At 39.3% G+C, this 19,894-nt stretch overlaps 1 protein-coding gene across 1 annotated transcript in view; it reads left to right on the plus strand.

Moving 5' to 3' along the window:
- ctdp1 (CTD (carboxy-terminal domain, RNA polymerase II, polypeptide A) phosphatase, subunit 1) overlaps window positions 1-19,894 on the plus strand; it is a 95,739-nt gene that overhangs the window by 15,199 nt on the left and 60,646 nt on the right. Inside the window, exons 10-12 of the mRNA XM_042012605.1 lie at window positions 2,731-2,872; window positions 2,969-3,187; window positions 6,162-6,315. Of these exons, the coding sequence (XP_041868539.1) occupies window positions 2,731-2,872; window positions 2,969-3,187; window positions 6,162-6,315 (515 nt within the window). The remainder of the gene's footprint in view (window positions 1-2,730; window positions 2,873-2,968; window positions 3,188-6,161; window positions 6,316-19,894) is intronic.

Consider the following 19,894-nt stretch of genomic DNA (forward strand, 5'->3'; position numbering starts at 1 on the left):
TTGACCTCACTGTGACTTCCTGGTAAACAACAACAAAAAAAGGAAAAATAATAAAATGTGCTTCTTTGATTAATTTAATTATTAGTTAAAATACATTAATACATTTATTAGATCATTTTATAATTTACTTTTTGGTGATCATTTACATTAAAACAGGATATTGTATAAACTAAAATTGGAATTATGGATATGGATTTTTTTAATATTTGGCTGAAAAATTCTGCAATTAAAGGGCGGATTAATTAAAAAAATAGGTATGAATAAAATGACTTGCATTGTGAATTTTTCTTTCTATGAAGCAATGCATCAATAAAGCTACCAGTTGTTGTAATGAATTTATCTTTAGATTTAGACCATTGGTTTATTCCATATAAACAATATAATGAGTGAAGTTACTGGTAAAACAAGCTCTCTGATGTCCTTCAGCGTAAATCACATTTTCTCTACTCCATTATTTTCTTGGCAATGAAGTCATGACTCATATGAACCAAAATAAAAACCAGACACTTTACTCAGACTTCATTTAATTTTTAACAGAGTTGCATTTTAAACATATATTTGTCACAAATAGTCTGGCACTTATGCTACTCCACAACACACACAGAGTTGCTGTTATACCCTGGGTCACATTCTGGTAGTTTATGTAGTAAAACTAGGAGTTACAGGACATCATGACAGTTGCTGAAGGCAGAGAATAATTATCATTTGAGCTTTTCCCCTCGTCTCTGCGTTCACATTGCTCCTCCTGAAATGTGTCTCAACATGTAGCTGACGGAGGAATGAACGCTTGTTCTGTACTCTGCTGTTATTTGTGCAGTTACTTACTGGCTTTTAAGCTGTTAGCTAACGCTATCCTAGGTTGGCATAACTACAGCAATGTTATTGCTAAGATAAACAGACAGGGAGTAACTCGAGCTAGGTTAGCACAACTTTAGCAATGCAATGTAAATGAAAAGCATGACAGACACAACAAATCACAGGTCACTATCATGACACATGGCAAACCAAGTTAAACTAAAACTAGAGACAAGTTGAGTCATTTTTGATTTCACGTTGTTAGAGCTCTGCTCTGCTGAGCCCTGGCTGTAGCTACTGCTGTAGTTACAGACAGCAGGGATTACTAAGGTTTGAACGGAGTCAGAGCTCCATCTAGTGGACAAACGGTGCAACATCATTCTGCTCAACTCCGATGCTTGACAACATTTACTTCTTTATGAGAAAGTAAGAATAAATTGTTGTTTAATCGCCAAAACTCCGGACGATTATGATTTTTTAAAAGATGTCTATAATCAGCCAGTTTAATCAGCCAACAGATCAGGTGGTTATTATTTATTATAGCCAATGTAATAAAGTCCATTCATCATTGAATTGATGTATCGATGCATTTTTACATCATTAGTTCCTAATGAGATTTAATTATGTTGGATCACAAGCTTCATTTCATGTCTATCAGACAGTCACGTGAAATTAATTCCTGTGTTTATGGTAAGAATGGAATAACCGTGAATATATTTTAACATATGTCATGTAGAGGGGCAGCAATAAAAAGTGAATTCTGTATTGTTTACAATTATTGTATTGTTTGGAAGTAAACACAGTTGTGGACTCATTTGGCAGCTTGCTTCAAATATAACCTACATGTTGGTGGCCAAAAATCAATTTACTCAGCATAAAAAAACAATGCTTGGAATCGATTTCCTCACAGTTACTTAATTTTTCTATTTCTTTTTCATTAGATGTACTTTTACAGTGAACTTATCATGTGAAAGCGGCAGGCTTTGTTTCTGGTTTTACAAAAATAAATAGACATTACATACTCAAATCAATAACCATTAGAATCACCGCAAACAAACACACGAGGCCGCCCGAAAATGCCTGCTTTGAAAGTTTTAGTGGATTCACATCTGCAGGCCGACCCACTTCACCCTCTGAAAACAAGCACAGAAAGTGCTGCTGATGCTTTGTAGGCCAACAGAGCTGAGAGCTGCAGAAAAATCTGGAAGAGAGGAAGTCAATGCAGGATGAGAAGCAGGTCTGGAAGTAACATCTAAATATTCATGTTGGTTGGCTTGAACAATGAATCGGGAAGATTCATCATATGCACTTTATAACAGAGATCCACTAATCTGCTGGGTTCCGATACGAATCTGATATCTGCCAATACCTATATTTTCTCCACTGTAGATTCAGTTTACATCATTGCCTTTTCCATTGGTTCTCAAACTTGTTGCAAGATAACTTTGAAAAATATACAGCCTACATTTATCAAATAAATTTGGGATTTTTACCAGGCCTGTCAAAATGAAACCATTAATTAGTAGATAAACCTTTAAAATCAATACCTTAATTTTTAACACAAACAACAAAGTTACTAAACTTGACATATTGGAAATTAGAATTTGCCATGATAACCACAAGAGCTGCTGATTTTGAGCATGTAGGTGCCTTGTCACAATGATGTCGAAGTATTTTTTTCTCTCATTCATTCCATTAAATTTCCATTTTATTGTTGTCACACAAACTATGCAGCCCATAGACATGCATAACCCAAAATAAAAAAAAAAGAGTTGGACTCAATAATTGATCAGTTATTTAGTCTACCTTTACCACACATACATGCGATCCCATTAAACTGATTTCTTTGGGGTGGGGTTTGGTGGCAGTGTACCATAGGATGTTGTGTGTGAACTGCTTTTTACATCAAAAGTTGTTCCTGTTCTCTTTTATCAGGCACAGAGAAGGTTCGTCAGGCTCAGGGCTGCAAACACCTCCATGTGGTCAACCCTGACTGGCTGTGGAGCTGTCTGGAGCGCTGGGAGAGGGTGGAGGAGAAGCTTTACCCACTGAAGGAAGATAGCTCCAGGACACCACGGTATGAGAACCTTAATCTCACAGGCCATCGTGGAAATCTTAACGAAAATGTGTTTAAAATCTTTCACGAGTGTAATTTTGACTTCTTTTCCTAAAGGAGCAACAGCCCAGCAACTTTTCCTGACAGCCAAGGCTCCCTGCATAAGCCTCTTTTCCACCCAGCCCCCATCCACCCCCGACCTCCACCTGCAACTTTAGAAGTTCGGACATACGATTCAGTTACAGGAAAACTCATCCGCAGGGGCCCTCAGGCGCCACGTCCACCACACTACCTCCAAGGGACGGTCTCTGATACCATAGAGCAGTCTGGTCTCAGGTACTACACTTTCTTAATTGTATTATTAATAAAACAGTGATATACAGGCTGATATTTAGTAAGATTTAAGTACAATGAAATATTTGTTACAGATTATGTTCTTTGTGTTTAATGTTTCACTTTTTGAAAATAAGCTTATACATCAGGTGAAATACAGTCAGCGCTATACACTCAACACCTTCCTGTTGCCGGGCTGGGCCTTCAGAGCCCAGATCCTCCGTGACGTAGATTCAACAAGGTGTTGGAAACGTTCCTCAGAGATTTTTCTCCATATTGACATGACGACGTCACAGAGTTGCTGCAGATTGATTGGCTGCACATCCATGATGACAATCTCCCGTTCCACCACATCCCAAAGCTGCTCAGTCATGTTGAGATCTGGTGACAGCAGAAGCCATTGTTACTAAGGGGCCCAAAGTGTGCATGGAAAATGTCCCCCACACTATTACACCACCACCACCACCAGCAGCATGAACCAGGATGGATCCATGCTTTTATGTTTCCACCTAATTCTGGCCATACCATCTGAAATGCCTCGGTTTCCTGTTCTTTGCTGACAGGGGTGTCATCATTCAGATGCTCAGTTTGAGCTTCAGCAAGTCGTCTTGACCATGTTAATATTACCTAATAAAGTGGAATAGAGAGATAATCCCACACTCGTTACAGATATTTTTGTATATGAGGAGCATCTTTAATAAGTATGTAATGCTAACTAACACTGGAACAAGACAAGCAGCTTTACTTGTTCGACCTGTCTGTGGTTTTATTGTTATGGCTGATAAGTGTATACTCAAGCAGTTTGCCCCCCTTCAGTCATTAAATAAATAACCAACTATCTCTTAATGGGTGCTGGGAAATGATGCTGCATTTATAAGAGTCATAAAAAGTGCAGCCACACTCGCTCTCTTAAGATGGGAATTTAGATTTTCCCATATGGCTCCAGATGATGCACCATTACAGTCCAATCAGTGAGTCACCTGTCAGTCTGTGTGACTTCCTGTCATACCGACTTGGTTTGTCTGCATCCAGAACTCAAAACAATTGAAGTTATACGGGGAAAAAAAAACAAATGAATAAATAAACTTTAATCACAGCTTTTACATAACGTAACTTAATGAAAACCATGTGGTTCTTACAAAGTCTTAAAATGAGTTAAATATAACTGCAGATCAGCAACAGCACAACCTATTAGATTCTGTTATTATTTATTTCACAGCAAAACTCGGTCAGATTGCAGAAGTCGCTCTATAAACGCTGGTCTGGAGCCTCAACACAATGCCAAGGAGGAAAGACATCAGCAATTATTTGCAAACATATTCTCTGTTTTCAAAGCCATTTTTTGGGGAAGGGGTTTCTGACGAAGATGAGTAGCTCCGTCAGGCTGCTAGAGAACGAGCGAGGTACCCGCTTGCTGGCCGTGATTAATGCTCCAGTGTACTGGCAGTGCATTGTGGGACTTGTAGTATTATAGTGGTGCGTGCACTCTATCAGCTGCCAGCTGCCTTGAGATTGAGATTAAAGTGTCCGGGCGGCAAACCGTAAATGAAGGAGATGCCAAGAAGCCGACAACTAGCCTTTCAGCCACTGAGATTTAGGCATTGCGTTTGAAGGCTGGTGTTTGGAAACATTTAGGTTTTTATGGACAGGAGAACAGACCAGGCCTGGACTGGATTTACTCCATATACAAGTTGTTTAAAGCCAAAATAAAGTATCACACTAATACTACAACCATGCTACTGCATCTCATGCGTTTCCAACCCTGGTTGGAGGAGAAAAGGTATAATGTTGCTGTTCTTCATCTGTGTTTATCTCATTCAAAGACCCAGATAAGCTTTAGATTACTTCTTATTTTATGTCTCAATATGAAAAACTTTAGAATAGAAAAGAGATGAGCCAGGGAGGAGTGGGTATTACAAAACTATAGCAAGCATGTATATTATGTCTGTTTAGCACTGACTGTGGAATTGATCACATCAGGCATTCAGTGTATGGATGCATCCTCTGGGCATCATTTCTGTCTGTACTTTCTCTGTAATCTAAAACAGCTGCTGGTGTATTGATATTGTACCGTATGAACTAACCCCAGTGGAGACATAGTTTCTTCAGACGACAGCCGAGGAGCAACCAAGCCCTCCAACAAGCCTTTTATTTGGTGGATTGATGCTATTTGGTGGTCGAGCATATCAGTCAGCTGCGAAGCTGCAGCCCACAGCTCCCAGATGAGCTTTTGAGAGTTTGTCGTCCATCTTTTTATCTTTGTGTTGGGTCTTTGGAAGAAGCATAGAGGATTTAAAAATCACCTCAGAAAGATTTCTTTCTGTCTTTTAATTTCCATCTGCAGTTTGACAAAACTAATGTGACAGGCAGCAGAAAGTCACCTCTAACCTACCTCTTAACCTCTGTTTGCCCCCTGTTTATGCCTTTGGGGTGGCACACAGAGGCTTTGCTTGGACTTTTTTTTTTAAAGTTCATCTTAATTGAATCTTAAAATATTCTAAAATTCAATATCTGAGTTGATACTCTGTAATTAATGATCTCAAGTGGAAAATTGGCCCATTTTCTTTATGGATTAGAGGCACAGTAGAGTTTTCAAGGAGTTACATAAAGTTGGACTGAATCATCAAAGATCTGTTCAATTAAGCATCGCCAAAAGGAAGCAGAGAAGCCTTCTCCTGTTTGCATTTACATTGACTGGGGCCCTCGAGCCCATCCACGCTTTGCTGTTGTGATCGTGTAAGCTGATTATGTGCTGTGTTTGCTAATGAGCTCCGCTCCCTGGCAGTTCCTGTAAAGACAAACACAAAAATAGGTCTGAAAATGAAAAGCTATGGCTATGAAAGAACTTATTAATTCCCAGGCATGTTAACAAATGTCCTCACAATCAGATTTGTTTTTCAATTACCTGCATGTCATTTCAGCTTTTATTGACATGGTTTGAAGAGTAGCAGAGGCTTTACTTATTGCTGTTCCTCAGGGGAACCACGCAGAGTCAGCAGAACGAGGCGGCGGGGTCCAGCCAAGACGACGAGCAGCCGGGGCCGTCCCGTCGGAAACGACAGCCGAGCATGTCGGAAACCATGCCGCTGTACACGCTATGCAAGGAGGATCTGGAGAGCATGGACAAAGAGGTAAGCACGGGGTGGGGGGTGCCATCACTGCCACATGCAACCTGGTCCTGGTTACAATAAAAATAAAACGAATAAATACAATAAAAATAACTAACATAATAAAACCAGAACAAAAAGTTAACATTTTAATTTTCTAGAAATATTTTGGGAAATGGTGTTAAATGCTTGTGAAAACATAAATATTCAGTAACTAATGAAACGTAATACTTTTTTAATGATTGGCACACGGTTATTAAATTAGAGATGAGAATCTGGAAACTGTTTATTTCTGTACAGTAGTATCTACTTTTAAGAGTAATTTTGTGTAAAGATAATCATACGATTTGACAGAGAAGAATTTTTCTCAAGGGTTTAAATCTATTGGCCTCGTGTTAAAATTAGCTGTAATGTTTTTAGGTTGGTCATTCTGGTGTCTTGTGTGCATGTAGATGCTCAGTCCACAGATCACGTCCATCCCGAGTGTTTAAAGTAACACTGCAAAACTTTCTGGCCTTAAAACTCTGCTGCCGACTCATTTTATTGCCTTTCTGACTTTTATTTTGCACAGCCCCGGTTGCCCAGCAGCATCCTGAGGCTGAGTATTACTTAACAGGAGGATTTTGCTTCATGGCACTGTGTCACACGACAGCAACTGGTTATCAATGCACTGGCCATTTTGTAATGGGAACCATGGCAAATTAATCAGATATGCAAGAGAAAAAGAGGGAAAGAAAGCAGAGCAGTGAGTTAAGAATCAAGCCAAACTCAAGCTTTTTCTCCACATGGTTGTAGATCAAATCTCCATTTACCTCAGAAGTGCCACAGATCAGCATTTCATGAGTCGTACTGAAACTACAATAAATCAAACTGTGAAACATGTGGTGTTATTTGTTATATAGGATTCTCCCTTCATTGTCATATATAACAAACATACTTTAGGACCACAAATTGAAGATTCATGAAATATTTGTAGCATTCTTATTCCTCCTTTCGATCCTCCATATTTTCTGCCGAGATGTTCAGATCCTTCCACATCATGGCTGTCTACTTCGGCATGGTATATGTTTTTGTGAGGCAGGTGAGGTGATTACTAATGTCTGAGAGCTCTGCACCTCCTGCTTGGATAATGTTCTTTAATTGAGTCTGAAGCCTACTAATGCTTCAGCGGGGAGAAAAGCGCCACGCAGACCCTTGAGATGTGCCAAGAACCTCTCAGAGTGTGATTATTCTACAAAAAGGGCTGTGTGGGTTGTCCACGTGAAACCTGTGACAAGCCATGTTGGAAATGGGGTTCGTGGTGATTATCTACTCTTTCATTTTATAAGGATTTCTGACAAGAAAGCTGCACTGATGGCTGCAAAGCTACTGCATTTTCTCTTAAAAAATATTACCAAAATGATTTTGTGCCTTTTTTACAAGGTTTTTTATTAATATTTTATTATTAGTGAAAGTTGTTTTTAGCTTTTTTTCAAGTTTATCATTATTAGTTTTAATAACTTGCCATTTTGATTTCCTCCCCATATGCTTGATGTTTTTTGATTGTTTAAACAAAATATAGATATATGTATTTAACAAGAAAAGTACAGCCTGGTTTTAAGGTCTTAAAATGTAGTACAAACACGTCGGATGAATAAAAACAAGCCGGAGGGTAAACTGTAGGAGTGATTTGTGGAAACTAAGTACACCTCCGTGATTCAGCGGCCTGTTCAGCCTCATTTAGAACTTAGAAGTCATTTTCTGTTTTAAATTGTCAGTCTCTCTCTTCATTGTGGAGGATTTTATGTATTCTTCTTTCCACTGTCACTTTAGTTTGTTGAGTTTGCAGGCATTTGTTTTTTAAGTGTAGATTAGAATTTTTTTTCTTTAATTGTTCAGGCCTGCCACTTGACCAAGAAACACGTTTGTAGTCAAACCAGAATTTGCTTCTTTGGTCGTCATCAGAGTTCGGATGTGCATTCACACATCTCCAAACAAACTGGACTTTCCGAACAAACAAACTGGGAACTTATCAGGATGGTTGGTGTGAATCATAGACTGTATATAAAAGATTAATGGAGACTCCGTGACGTCACCCGTAGGTTTCTGAGGAGCTGAAATGAAGCTCGTTGGGCGGTTCCCACTGTTGCCATTTTGGCTGCGTCATGCGTGTCGTCATTCCTGGAAAATACAAAAATAGGCAGCGAGGTGAAGCTGAGACGGGGACTGTGAAGGTGGGGGTGGATGATTGACACCTATTAAACGAGCTGCCTGTATCTAAGAGCTAACCGAGCTAACCCCGAGCTAACGGTCACTAATCAGCTAACGGAGGTAGGCGGGCTGAAGCTAAGGCGCGTTGTTAGCCAGCTAAAAACCGTGGTTGTGCTTCACTCTCTCTTCTTGCCATGGATATTGAATAACTGTCAATCAAAAGGACATGCCCCTCATTATGCCGAATTTCAAGATTAAATAACATCCAAACGGATGAGTTAAAAAAAAAAATGAACCCCCATCACAGTACAGTTTTGTACCAGGCTTTAAACATGTTTATTTCTGCTGTGAAGCTGGTCTTTTTAACATGGGAGTCTATGGGGATTTGCTCTGTTTTGGAGCCAGCCCCTAGCAGATGAGGGGTGAACTGCATTTTTTTTGCACTTCCGTATAGGCTTCACATTTTACCGGCAGAGGTTGCCGCTTGATGTGAATGTATCCTGAGATGTGGCTCTTGGGTTTCTGATTATTGAACAATCTTATCTTGTTGTGACATCCATTCCTGGGAAAATTGGCAGCTTTCCTGAATGTTTTCTGCTTGTTAATAATCTTTCTTACTATGGAATGACGGATTCTAGTTGGTCTGGAAAATGGCCTCATTAACCTAATACATAAATGAATTTTATTTTCTCCCTGATATGATAAACCTTGGAACTGAAAGCAACGTTACTGCATGTTTGCATCATTATTAGTGTTTTTTAACACATCTCATTTGTTTAAAGGTCCCATATTATACACTTTATTCCCAATCTGAGACCATTCATTAATATCTAAATGAAATATTTCCGCCATGGTATGGACAAATCGACCCTCAGTTTGAGTGCAGCAGCTTCTCTTCACCTCCCTCTTTTTAGCAGCTTCAGAAATGTGCCGTTTATGGTGGGCGGAACCCTGGTGGAGCAGCTCAGCTGTTTGCTCCGCCCATCGCATCGCCCGTCATGAGGTGATTGACAGGTTAGGCCTTAGCGGTTACTAGACGCTGATTACAGCGTAGTGAAGGATAAACAAACGCCGGAACACCGGAACCCATTCCTGAAGAAGTTCGAGCAAGAAGACTAACAGTACTGCTCTTACCTCTCCAGCTGTGTCACGGACAGTTGGTATTGAACCTGGCTTCAGCTTCAAACGGTTGGCGAAGCCTGCTTTCCATGCACCCATGTTATGGAAACAGTCCTCTTTGAAATGCTGGCCACAGACATGCAAAACCTTTGGAAGTTTTCCGGGTACATTTCCTCCAAAAATAAAATTAATCCACTCAGTCCTCGTGGGTTCAGTGGATGGAAGTAAAAAAACGTTTTCGTGTTCATTTATGCAGCCACAAACAGAACAGTGCTTCTGTCGCTTAGCCATGTCCGCTAACGAGGGTTGCCGAAGAGGGAAAAACACTGGGCGCTAGGTGATTTTTAGAGGGCGGGCTTTGAGAGCCGGTAGACTGGTCCATCGCTCTGTGGGGAGTGGTTATTGTCCCTTATGACGTCATAACGTACACGCTTTCAAACAAGCTCATTTCAGCGCTTACTTCCCTAGAGGTGGAGCAGGGGGGAGAGAGAGCGCCTGAAAGAGTTTCACACTTACGGGTCTCCTACACATGCGGGGGGACCAGTATGACTGTTCCAAAACCATTAAAAAGTGAATTTTGCATAATATGGGACCTTTAAAATGCATCCATTTGTTTTAAAGGGCATCAAGACTTATTAGCTGTTGCTGAAGAATGAAGCTGTTAAAGATGCAAACAATCTAGACGAAAAACACAGACTGAGACTTTCTCAGTGAAAGGAAGTAACTGTGGCTTTCAGTGTGTTCACTTCAAGCTTCAACACGGGGTTCACAGTAGATCCTAGAAGGAAGTTAAACATAAAGTTAGATATAACTGAATTATCTACATGTAAATATGATTAGTCATACTTTGTTTATGAACTTTTCTTCTTCCAGATCTCACCCACATATAGATCTATAATTTATGCACTTTTAATATTTCACATAAACAGGCTTTAAAACCAACAACTACATGTTGAAGTTTTTGTTGTTGTAGACACACTTTCTCAGCTTGTGAGCTACTAAGATGACCAAGTGAAAATGATAAGCCATCATTTATTTATTATTTATGCCATGTGATCTACCTACACTGCCTTTGCGACTGACCAGTAGATTGCGATCGAAGTATTGGACGCCCTGCTGTAGAGCAAGATAAAAGCAGACTGTGTTTTCAGCTGTTCCTGTAGTCAATAAAACCACATGGACATTTCTCTAACATTTTTCCTTAAATTAATCTCATGTGCAGCAGTCTGAGGTTTTGGATATGGATGGATGTCAACTTCCCACGTAAATGTGATGCTGAAGGTTTTTTCTTTTTTCTTGGCACATTTTGGGCCCTTTAGTACCAGCTGAGCCGACCTGAGTATTGCTGCTGACCATTTCTTTTGTGGCCACAGTGGAGCATCTTCTGATGGCTCCTTCCAGCAGGATAATGCACCATGTCACAAAGCTCAGATCATCTAAAGGGGTTTCATGACAATGAGTTCAATGTATTCTAGTAACCTCCACAGTCACCAGAACTCAGTCCAACAGATCATCTCTGGAATGTGGTGGAACGGGAGATTCTCATCCTGAATGCAGCCGACAAATCAGCAGCAGTGTGATGCTGTCATGTCAGTATGAAGCAAAATCTCTGAGGAATTTATGACACCAATAATTAACACTAAGAAAGACACCCTCTAAATATAATGGATGGAAATTGACCCAAAGGAATTTGCTCCCATCTGTAAGGACATGCTTCTTATGCAGATGTCTCAGCTGATAACTTTGCACAACTGATGGTTTACAGAGCAACCATCTCTGGAGGCCTTTAGTTTACCCGCTACAACTGCTGTAGAAAAGTGTTTTAATTTCTCCCGTTCTTGCAGTTCTACAGCCACAGAGCCATGCTTTTACACATTGATTCATCACCATCATTGTGTAGGTCGTTGTCATGGCAACATGGACCTAACAAAAATTTTCCATCTTGATTAAAGGCCAGTCTCGTGCTAATGTGGTACCATAGTAGTTGAAGATGGAGTTGCTTAATGAGGTGTTCACTGCTCACACAGGGCATTGTTCCCCAAACATCAGCTGCATTTATTGTGTAAATGTGACATTTAAACTGCTTTACCGTAAAACTGAGTGAGCTTCATCGTTGAGCATGGAAGATTTAACGATGTTTTTGCCCCATCTGGTTGTTTCTGTCTCATAAAAATGCTGTGACCCTTCCACAGGTTCAGCAAAATCTCATCCATTATGTACTGAAAGCTTAAAAATATGTAATGTCATGTTCCTATTTAAAATATCAGCCACATTTTCAGAAGCTTAACCAAAAGACCCGGTTCTGAGAATTGATTTACTCCTTCCAGAAATAACTGATTGCTTACTGGGCCAATGCAGCACACTTGGTTAATTTCCGTGTACGTATTTCAGACGGGAGAATAACATGTGACATGTGCAGATGCATGCAGCTGCAGAAGATGAAAAGGTTTTACTTAATGAATGGCACATGGAAAAAAAACACATTAAATAATATTGAGCCACCCATCATTTCTTTATAATTGTCAGCCAAAGCTAAGACGGCAGCTCTCCAGGCTTTTTGAAGTTCTTTCAAAGTTTTGTTGTGCTTTGGCTGCTTTTTCACAGATTATTGGTCCTGTCCTCTCACCTAACAGAAAGAGAAGTGCTGTTTGTTTATTCGACGACTTAACACTGACCTATGAGTAACTTAAGCATTTAAAACACCCCAAACTAAATGTAGAGAGGAGGGCCAATATGCTGCTCTTTAGTGCAGGATCACCACCTGTCCTGCAGGCTTTAGACGTTTCCCTGCAGCAACACACCTGATCCAAGTCTCTTAAGGACACATTAGTAATATGACTCGGGTGTCTTCCAGCAGGTAAATGTAAAATCGGCAGGACAGTGGCTCAACAAGTCCACAGTAGGTCATTCCTGCACTAGTGCATCAGAAATTTTTTTTCTTCTTCTTTTAAAGGATTTGAAATAACTGTGTGAGATGAGTACAGAAAATATTATTTTTAAACTTTTTAAATTTTACTTTTTAAAATTTTTTTATTATTAGTTTACATCCAACACTTGGAGGCAAAATAAATATTCCTTACATTCCTAAATTAGCAACAGCTGTAGATTTTAAATAAAAGACCCAGTAAAACCGTATTGTATACAGTGGACCTGATCTCAGTTTAACGTGATTGTGGCAAAGTCAGCAGTTAATGGAAAGTGTGTTCAGTAAATGTTTCGTTCTTCTGAACACATTCAGTGTAACCAATCTGACAGAAAGGTAATAACAAGCTAATGTTTACATCGCTGTCTCTAAGCTTGTTGCTAACATAGATGCTAACATTAGCTTTCATTTCACAGTGATTACTGCTACAGGTAGATATCAATCCTCTTCTTTCTTAGTAAGATGATAGAAAACACTGTTTCAACAGCTAGACAACTTCCTGATACCAAAAACATGTCTGTCAGTCAGGTTTTCGACATCACCACAGCACTGAGACTGCTCTAGTTCTTTAATAGCAATGCTACGACTGGATCTCAGTGCTCTCCTGTATACCCCCAGACTTCGCCTCACCCAGCAGGACGCCTCCCGTGTCAGTGACTGAGGCAGAGCAATTTATCCAAGCATTTTGTAAACCACGCTGTTTGCTTGATTAGTCCTAGGGTTAAAAATATATTCAGACCTGATGATAATCAGTGTTTGTTATGCGCAATTATAGCTACCTTAAATTTACGTGGAAATTTTTAAATTAAATTTTTCTTTTATTTAAATGTTTCTCCTCTACCTAACATCTTTATTTAGGTCTATTTTACAAAGTTATACTCATGCCATATTAAAAATCTGTGTTTAGCAGTATCTCGGCGAAAAAACCTTGTTTTGGGCCTTGTCACAGCAGTGAACAGAATCCACCAAAATTATCCTTGTATATGAAAATTCTGTAATTGTAATAGTAAATTATTAGCTGCTTTACAACAGATGCAAAGCTTTCTAATTATACCCAACATGACGGGGTGCAGATAACACCTCTGTGCTTCGTGTAAAAAGGCACATTTTAGGTGAATAAACACATATAATGCTTATTTTGTACATTTTCTTTTTGCTAGTCTGAAAGAAAAAAAAAAACAAATCTCAAAATTGAGCAGGTGATGATAAAATGAGATTTTCCCAGCTGTGTTTCACCTTACCATTAATAATTCAGGGGTGTCCAAAGTCAGTCCTTTGCAGGGCCGCTGTCCTGCAGGCTTTGGATGTTTCCTGCTGCAGCATCAGAATAATGTGTCAACATGCTGGGTAGCATTTTAACAACAAGCTGTTGCAGAGACATTCATGTTGGATCAGGTGTGTAGGAGTGGGGAAACATCTAAAACCTGTTGGACTGCGACCTTCTAGGACTGGACACCCCTGGTTTTAATGAATAAGATGCATGTTGATGAATAGAAGGTGGATTAAACCTTCAAAGGTTGCTCGTAGGTCAAAATGTCTGCCAAACAGAACACGGTGAAAAATTTAGATTTTAGACCATCGCCATCAATAAAACACATCGTTAGAAAGTTGCACTTTTGGCTCCTTGCATGCAAAACTAAGTTCTTGTTCAACATATTTTGCAATTTAGACAAGAAAGGAAATTGACTCATAGGAGGAATCTTTTGTAGCTACAATGTCTTTCAAATGTCATCTTCCTTAGACCGCCTCAGCTAAAGGGCAGGCTGTGACATTCTTAAACATTGAGGATCTTCAGGGGCACAGGAAAAAAACCAGACTTAATTGGCTGGAGCAGGGTACACATCTGAGTCAGGTAGACAGCCTCACATTTAAATGTCACTAGTGGTTACATGGTGGTATGTCAGTTTACCTGGAGCAACATGTGCAGAGTTGCCCGACAGTAACAGCAGCGCACCGACAGGGTGACCTTTCTTTGAAACAACTGTTCCCTTGTTGGCTGTGATGATTGGGACTGCCTTCGTTCATTCATTCACTAACTTACTCACCCACCTGCTCAATTGCTTTCAGTAACATCATAATGCATCATGGGCTGTTACATATGATTATTCAGGCTGGTGTCATCATCTGTTGGAGACCTGTTGCCTTCTTCAGAAAGTCTACCTGGAAAAAATTATCATTGAGGTGCATTTTTAGCAACAATCTTTTAGACTGATTTTTAATTTCAGTGTAAAATTGAGGTTGATTTGGAGTAGACTTGCACAAGAAATCAAATATTTACCATGATCACAATGTTTACATGCACAGTGTCAATATCAGAAAGACATTTAGGCCTATAACGGGACAAAACAGGTTTATTCATGATAGCTGCATCTCGGTTACAGAAGCTCTGCTTCTGTGAAAGATGTCTAACAAACTAGCATGCACAGATGGAGAAGTGCAGTGCGGGAAGGTTGGCATTATATACTCAAGCATACTGAAGTTGTATCATCGTAGTCTGTTGTGTTACTTCTTCCTAAAACATCTTCATAATATCGTGCAGTCCAGAATCTTTGCAAGTGACAAGATAATGGATAATTAGGGGGAAGATTTTCAGCACTTTCCATTACTACCCCATCTTTGGCGTCAAATCCAGACATCCTCTATACATTAGCAGTCCATTTAACATCAGGTCACAGTACAAGAGCATCCCAGTTTAATAGCAGAACAGAAAGGCACACAATGGATCAGTTGGACACATTAATTCAGCTTGGCCCACAGTCTGCTTAAGTGTTTGAAAGTGCTTTCAAACATCAGAGTTGTCTTGTATATTAAAAAACTGCATCTTTTTGTAGCAGTGTCTTAGTGACCCACGTCAGTGCCGTGCAGTCTGTCTCACAGGAGTCGATAAATTAAAGATAATATTTAACAAGGTTTCTTCAGTTTTGTAACTGGCCTATAGGAGAGGACAAATATAACCGTTACTGTAAAGAAATTTAATGATAGGACCTTAAATCGCAGCTCTTAGCCATATCTAATTTTATTTCAATACATTTACTAATTTATTCATTCATTCGCTATACTGCTTATTCCAATTCAGAATCATGGGGAGAGGAGGCAGGCGAGAGGCAGGGTTCACCCTGGACAGGTCACCAGTCCATCGCAGGGCCAACACAATTCACGCTTACACTCCTAGGGAGAATTGAGAGTGACCAATTAACCTAACATGGATGTCTTTGGACGGTGAAAGGAAGCCAGAAGAACATGCAAACTCCACACAGAAATGTCTTCTGCTGCTGCAGTCCATCTGCTTCAGTTAAGTCATTTTGACGTTATCCATGTGGAGCGATCTAATTCTGTATTTTGAAGGTGTGGCGCTACGGCCCACCACGGCTGAGTTAATGTAGGGATGGGTTTAACATATAGTCTGAACAAACACCACATTTTGTGGCTGAATTCTAAAGCTTCTGGACCTTTTGCCAGGAAAATTTCAGCAGATCACCTATCAGATAAGACTTAATGTAGGGGAAACAAATGTTCACAACAGCCCTTTTGATTTAAATCTTAGTTTTTCTCGGAATGTCTTGTTCATTTGGGGAGAAGTAAACAAACTCCGATGTAAATCAAAGAGGTGAACTCTGGTTCACCTGCAAACGTAGGTTTCTTCCTGCTTTAAGTGAGCCAAATACAGGAAGCGGACTTCAAAGCAAAGTCATTGTGGTCAGACGTGGAAGAACTGGAAAAGTTCTGGAAGAGATACTGTATGATCAACCCAAGACTCCTAGGATTTGATGCAGCTCTATGTTTTGCTGTTACGTGATGGAAACCGAAGTTGTCCTGCTTTAACAAATTTCTTCTTCAATGTTTGTCTTGTTTTCTCCTTCAGTAATTCTTGATATAGCACCACTTCTGGGAACACGTTATTTAAAAGGTCTAGCTTGTTTGAGAAAGTGCAGTGTGAAAGCAAACTTGGACCATTTGAATGTTGCAACCCCCAGTCGTTCCAGGTCTAGTAGAGTTTTAGGTGTAAATGCACCAGAAACCCCCTTTCCTCCTCATTCTGAAGTCGTTTTGACCGTGTCTACATAACTAAATGCATTGAGTTGCTGCCATGTAATTGGCTGATTAGACATTTACTAGTAGTTTGAACAGGTGCACCAAATGAAGTGGTCAGTGAGTTTATGTATAACTTGTTTGACATTTTCTGGCAGTTGTATAGAGCATTAACCCAAGTGTCCAACTTTATTGATTTACTGAGGCCATAAAATCACAAATTAACATTAGCGGACTCTAATTTTTGTAGACTGCAAACTCTTCTATTATATCACTGTACGGATGCTCATGACCCACCTTAAAATCCAGAAATGTCATAGCTCTAATTTCAATCAGCATATCTGAGGTCACCAACCACATGAGGCAAAGGAGGCATCAGAAGCAAGTGCAGCAAAGTTTCTCGTTAGTTATCTTCAGTTCTGGGATAAAAAATGAACATCTGATATTGGTTATTAAGCCATTTAATAAAGTTGTTTCTGGCAGATGTTTTACATTGTTGGGAGGAAGAGGCTCAACCTCCAGTTAAATATTAGTTACTAATGACATTTAAGAAGTCCTTTTTTAATGCTTATTTGTCTTCATTAAAATATTCGCACATATTTGTTTAAAGAGGCTTCACTATGATGAAAGAGCATAATAAAGGAATGCTGAGTTTGTTATTCTGTACCCTCTACAGCATTAAGTCATTGTTCTGACTTTAATATAAATCATATCGGGCTCCTTAAAGTGTAAATAAATGGAACATTTAAACACTAACGTTTGCAAGTAAAAACAACCTGTTTATTTATTAGGTGGGAATATTCTTTACTTAATTAAAGGCCAATAAGTCTAGGAGCCAAGAGTGAAACATCGGTGAATGATTCTTCTACAGAGTCAACTCGGCTCAGGTGGTGACGTGTGAAGCTGTGGAGGTTCGCAGAGACACGGCTCATTAAGCCTGGGATCATAGAAAGTCCTGCACAGTCATCAGTCAATGTGATCCCAGCTCTCTCTCTGCCTGCAAGTATTGATCTCTTCCATTCTTACTGAGATATAGTCCTCGAGTTGCTGGAGGGGGGGTGAAGTTTCTGCATGACTCTGCAGAATCTTCATGCTTACTAAGGACTTTTTTCTTTATTACGAAAGATGTAGAATGGCACAACATTTTTTGATGGGTTACCAACCCTAAGGCTTTTTGATCAGCCATACAAAATGTAATTTACTGCCATATGGATGATGTCCTATGAAGCTGTTTAAACCCAATCCCCATACCAGTGGAACCTTTAGTTCAATGTTACACCCTGTTGTGACTTGTATGGAAGTTCAGGCTGAAGTATGTGAAAGCTTTTATTGCTCTGTGGAAACAGAGTTGAACCTGTAATTACAGCTTCAATGTGAAGAATGAGGTAGTCCCAGCAGAACTTTTCACACACATAAAATGACTTACAATGTGTAAGATTTCATTTGGCTGATAATGGCTTTTCTTTTGATTTAAAAGCTTCATTGTTTTCTAATAAAGTCCCAACTTTATTTTTACCCCAGTGCATCAGCACAAATGTGAATGCTACAGAGTTGAAATGCTGAGCAGATGAATGGATTTGACTGACGATCAGTCCATGAAGATTAAACACGGCAATCAGTGTATTTCATTTGCTTTTCCATGCAGTTTTATTAAAATAATTAAATATAAAGGAAAGAAAAAAGAATCAATATTGCCTTTTAATAGTTTTGGTCCGCACTGGGATAACACCGTGGTATTCCTTTTTGAGAAAACCGATACAATCTCAAGAGATATCATTTCAGTATAGTAAGTTTTTATTTTTCACCCCCACATAAAACAATGCTTGACACATCCAATGTATCCAGGTAGACTTGTTGAAAGGTAGGAGATGTTGTTGATATATCAAAGATGGAGGATGCATGTTTCACTCTCTTGGACACTGTGGGACACTTTTCTTTAGCATTTAATCATCTTAACACTAACATTTTAATGCACTGAATAGTGGAGCTACAGGGTCGCCCAGGACTGGTGCTGTGGATTAACAGCTTTCTTGGTTGGTTTCTAGCCAACAACAGAGCTAATGTCAGAAAGAAGTTCTTTAAAATGTTGTCAACACATGTAAATAAACAACACTGAGATTTGCCAGACGTGTAAAAGGCGATTCCACTGAATTCTTGGGATCCTAGACCACATTAGACCACATCCTGATAAAAACTACATCTTCACATCCGGACTGAATGTTTGACAGGCAGGAGTAGCCCAAGCGTTTGGTGCAGAACAGCGTGACACAGCTGAGGAAGAGGAAGCAGGAGAGTTAAATGGAGAAGCAGGAGAGGCGAATGGTGTCGGAGACGATGAAATAAAATAAAACGCCAACAGCCAGAATGCAAACTGTTTCACTAACACATTTAACTGAACAGATGTACATATTGGTGAATCATAATTTCTTGTTGTTTATGGTGCCTGTTGTTTTTATTGGTTTGTTTTAATAATAAAAAAATATATATATTGGCATCAGTTACAGAAGGAGTAATATTCAGAATTGATATATGGTATGATTGATCTGTGTTAATAATAAAACATCAATGGTATTTGTTATTTGTATGTGACTTTCTCAGATTTGGAATTTTATTTATTTAATTTCATATACATACATACATATACCCATTAATTATAACCATGTCATACCATACAAGCATCAAAGGTGTTTTACAGTACAATTTAAGAATTAAAAGAATTTAATATAGAAATACTTTTTTTTTTTTTTTTAATTGGGGACCTATTGAATTTCCCAGGGGCTCACTCAAATCACCACTTGGTCCTAATGACTCACTACAATGAAAACCTATCGACATCACTGAATCTTCATTAAAATTAAAGTTACAAGCCATTCAGGCTTTTATGTGATGGGGACATAGAAGCAGTGGTCTGATGGACAAAGTTGTTCTTTCTTATTAGAAGCATATAGATTTGACTGTCATCAGCATACCAGTTAATAAAATACTGTGTTTCCTAACCATAGAATCAAGTGTAAGTAGATAGTGAAGGACAAAGAAGAGGGTCATATACTGAACCTTGTGGGACTCCACATAAGAACAGGGCAGAGCAAGTCGCACCAAGGCTGGTGCAGATTGTTCTATCAGCTAGATGAGGCCTGTTGTACAGATAAAATATAACATTCATGTAACCAGCACCATTACTTATCTTACAAGGGTCATAGAAATGGAAATGGAAAATGGTTGAATCCCACTCCAGTTTGGGACTGAGATGCTATCACAATTCTAGGCGTTTAAGTGCCTCAGGGTTTTGTTCTTCAGTGTAAATTGAATCGAGTGGGGGATTTACGGGTGGATTGTGGTAGC

The sequence above is a fragment of the Melanotaenia boesemani genome, chromosome 17 (genome assembly GCF_017639745.1).
Source record: "Melanotaenia boesemani isolate fMelBoe1 chromosome 17, fMelBoe1.pri, whole genome shotgun sequence".
In the NCBI taxonomy this organism is placed as follows: domain Eukaryota; kingdom Metazoa; phylum Chordata; class Actinopteri; order Atheriniformes; family Melanotaeniidae; genus Melanotaenia; species Melanotaenia boesemani.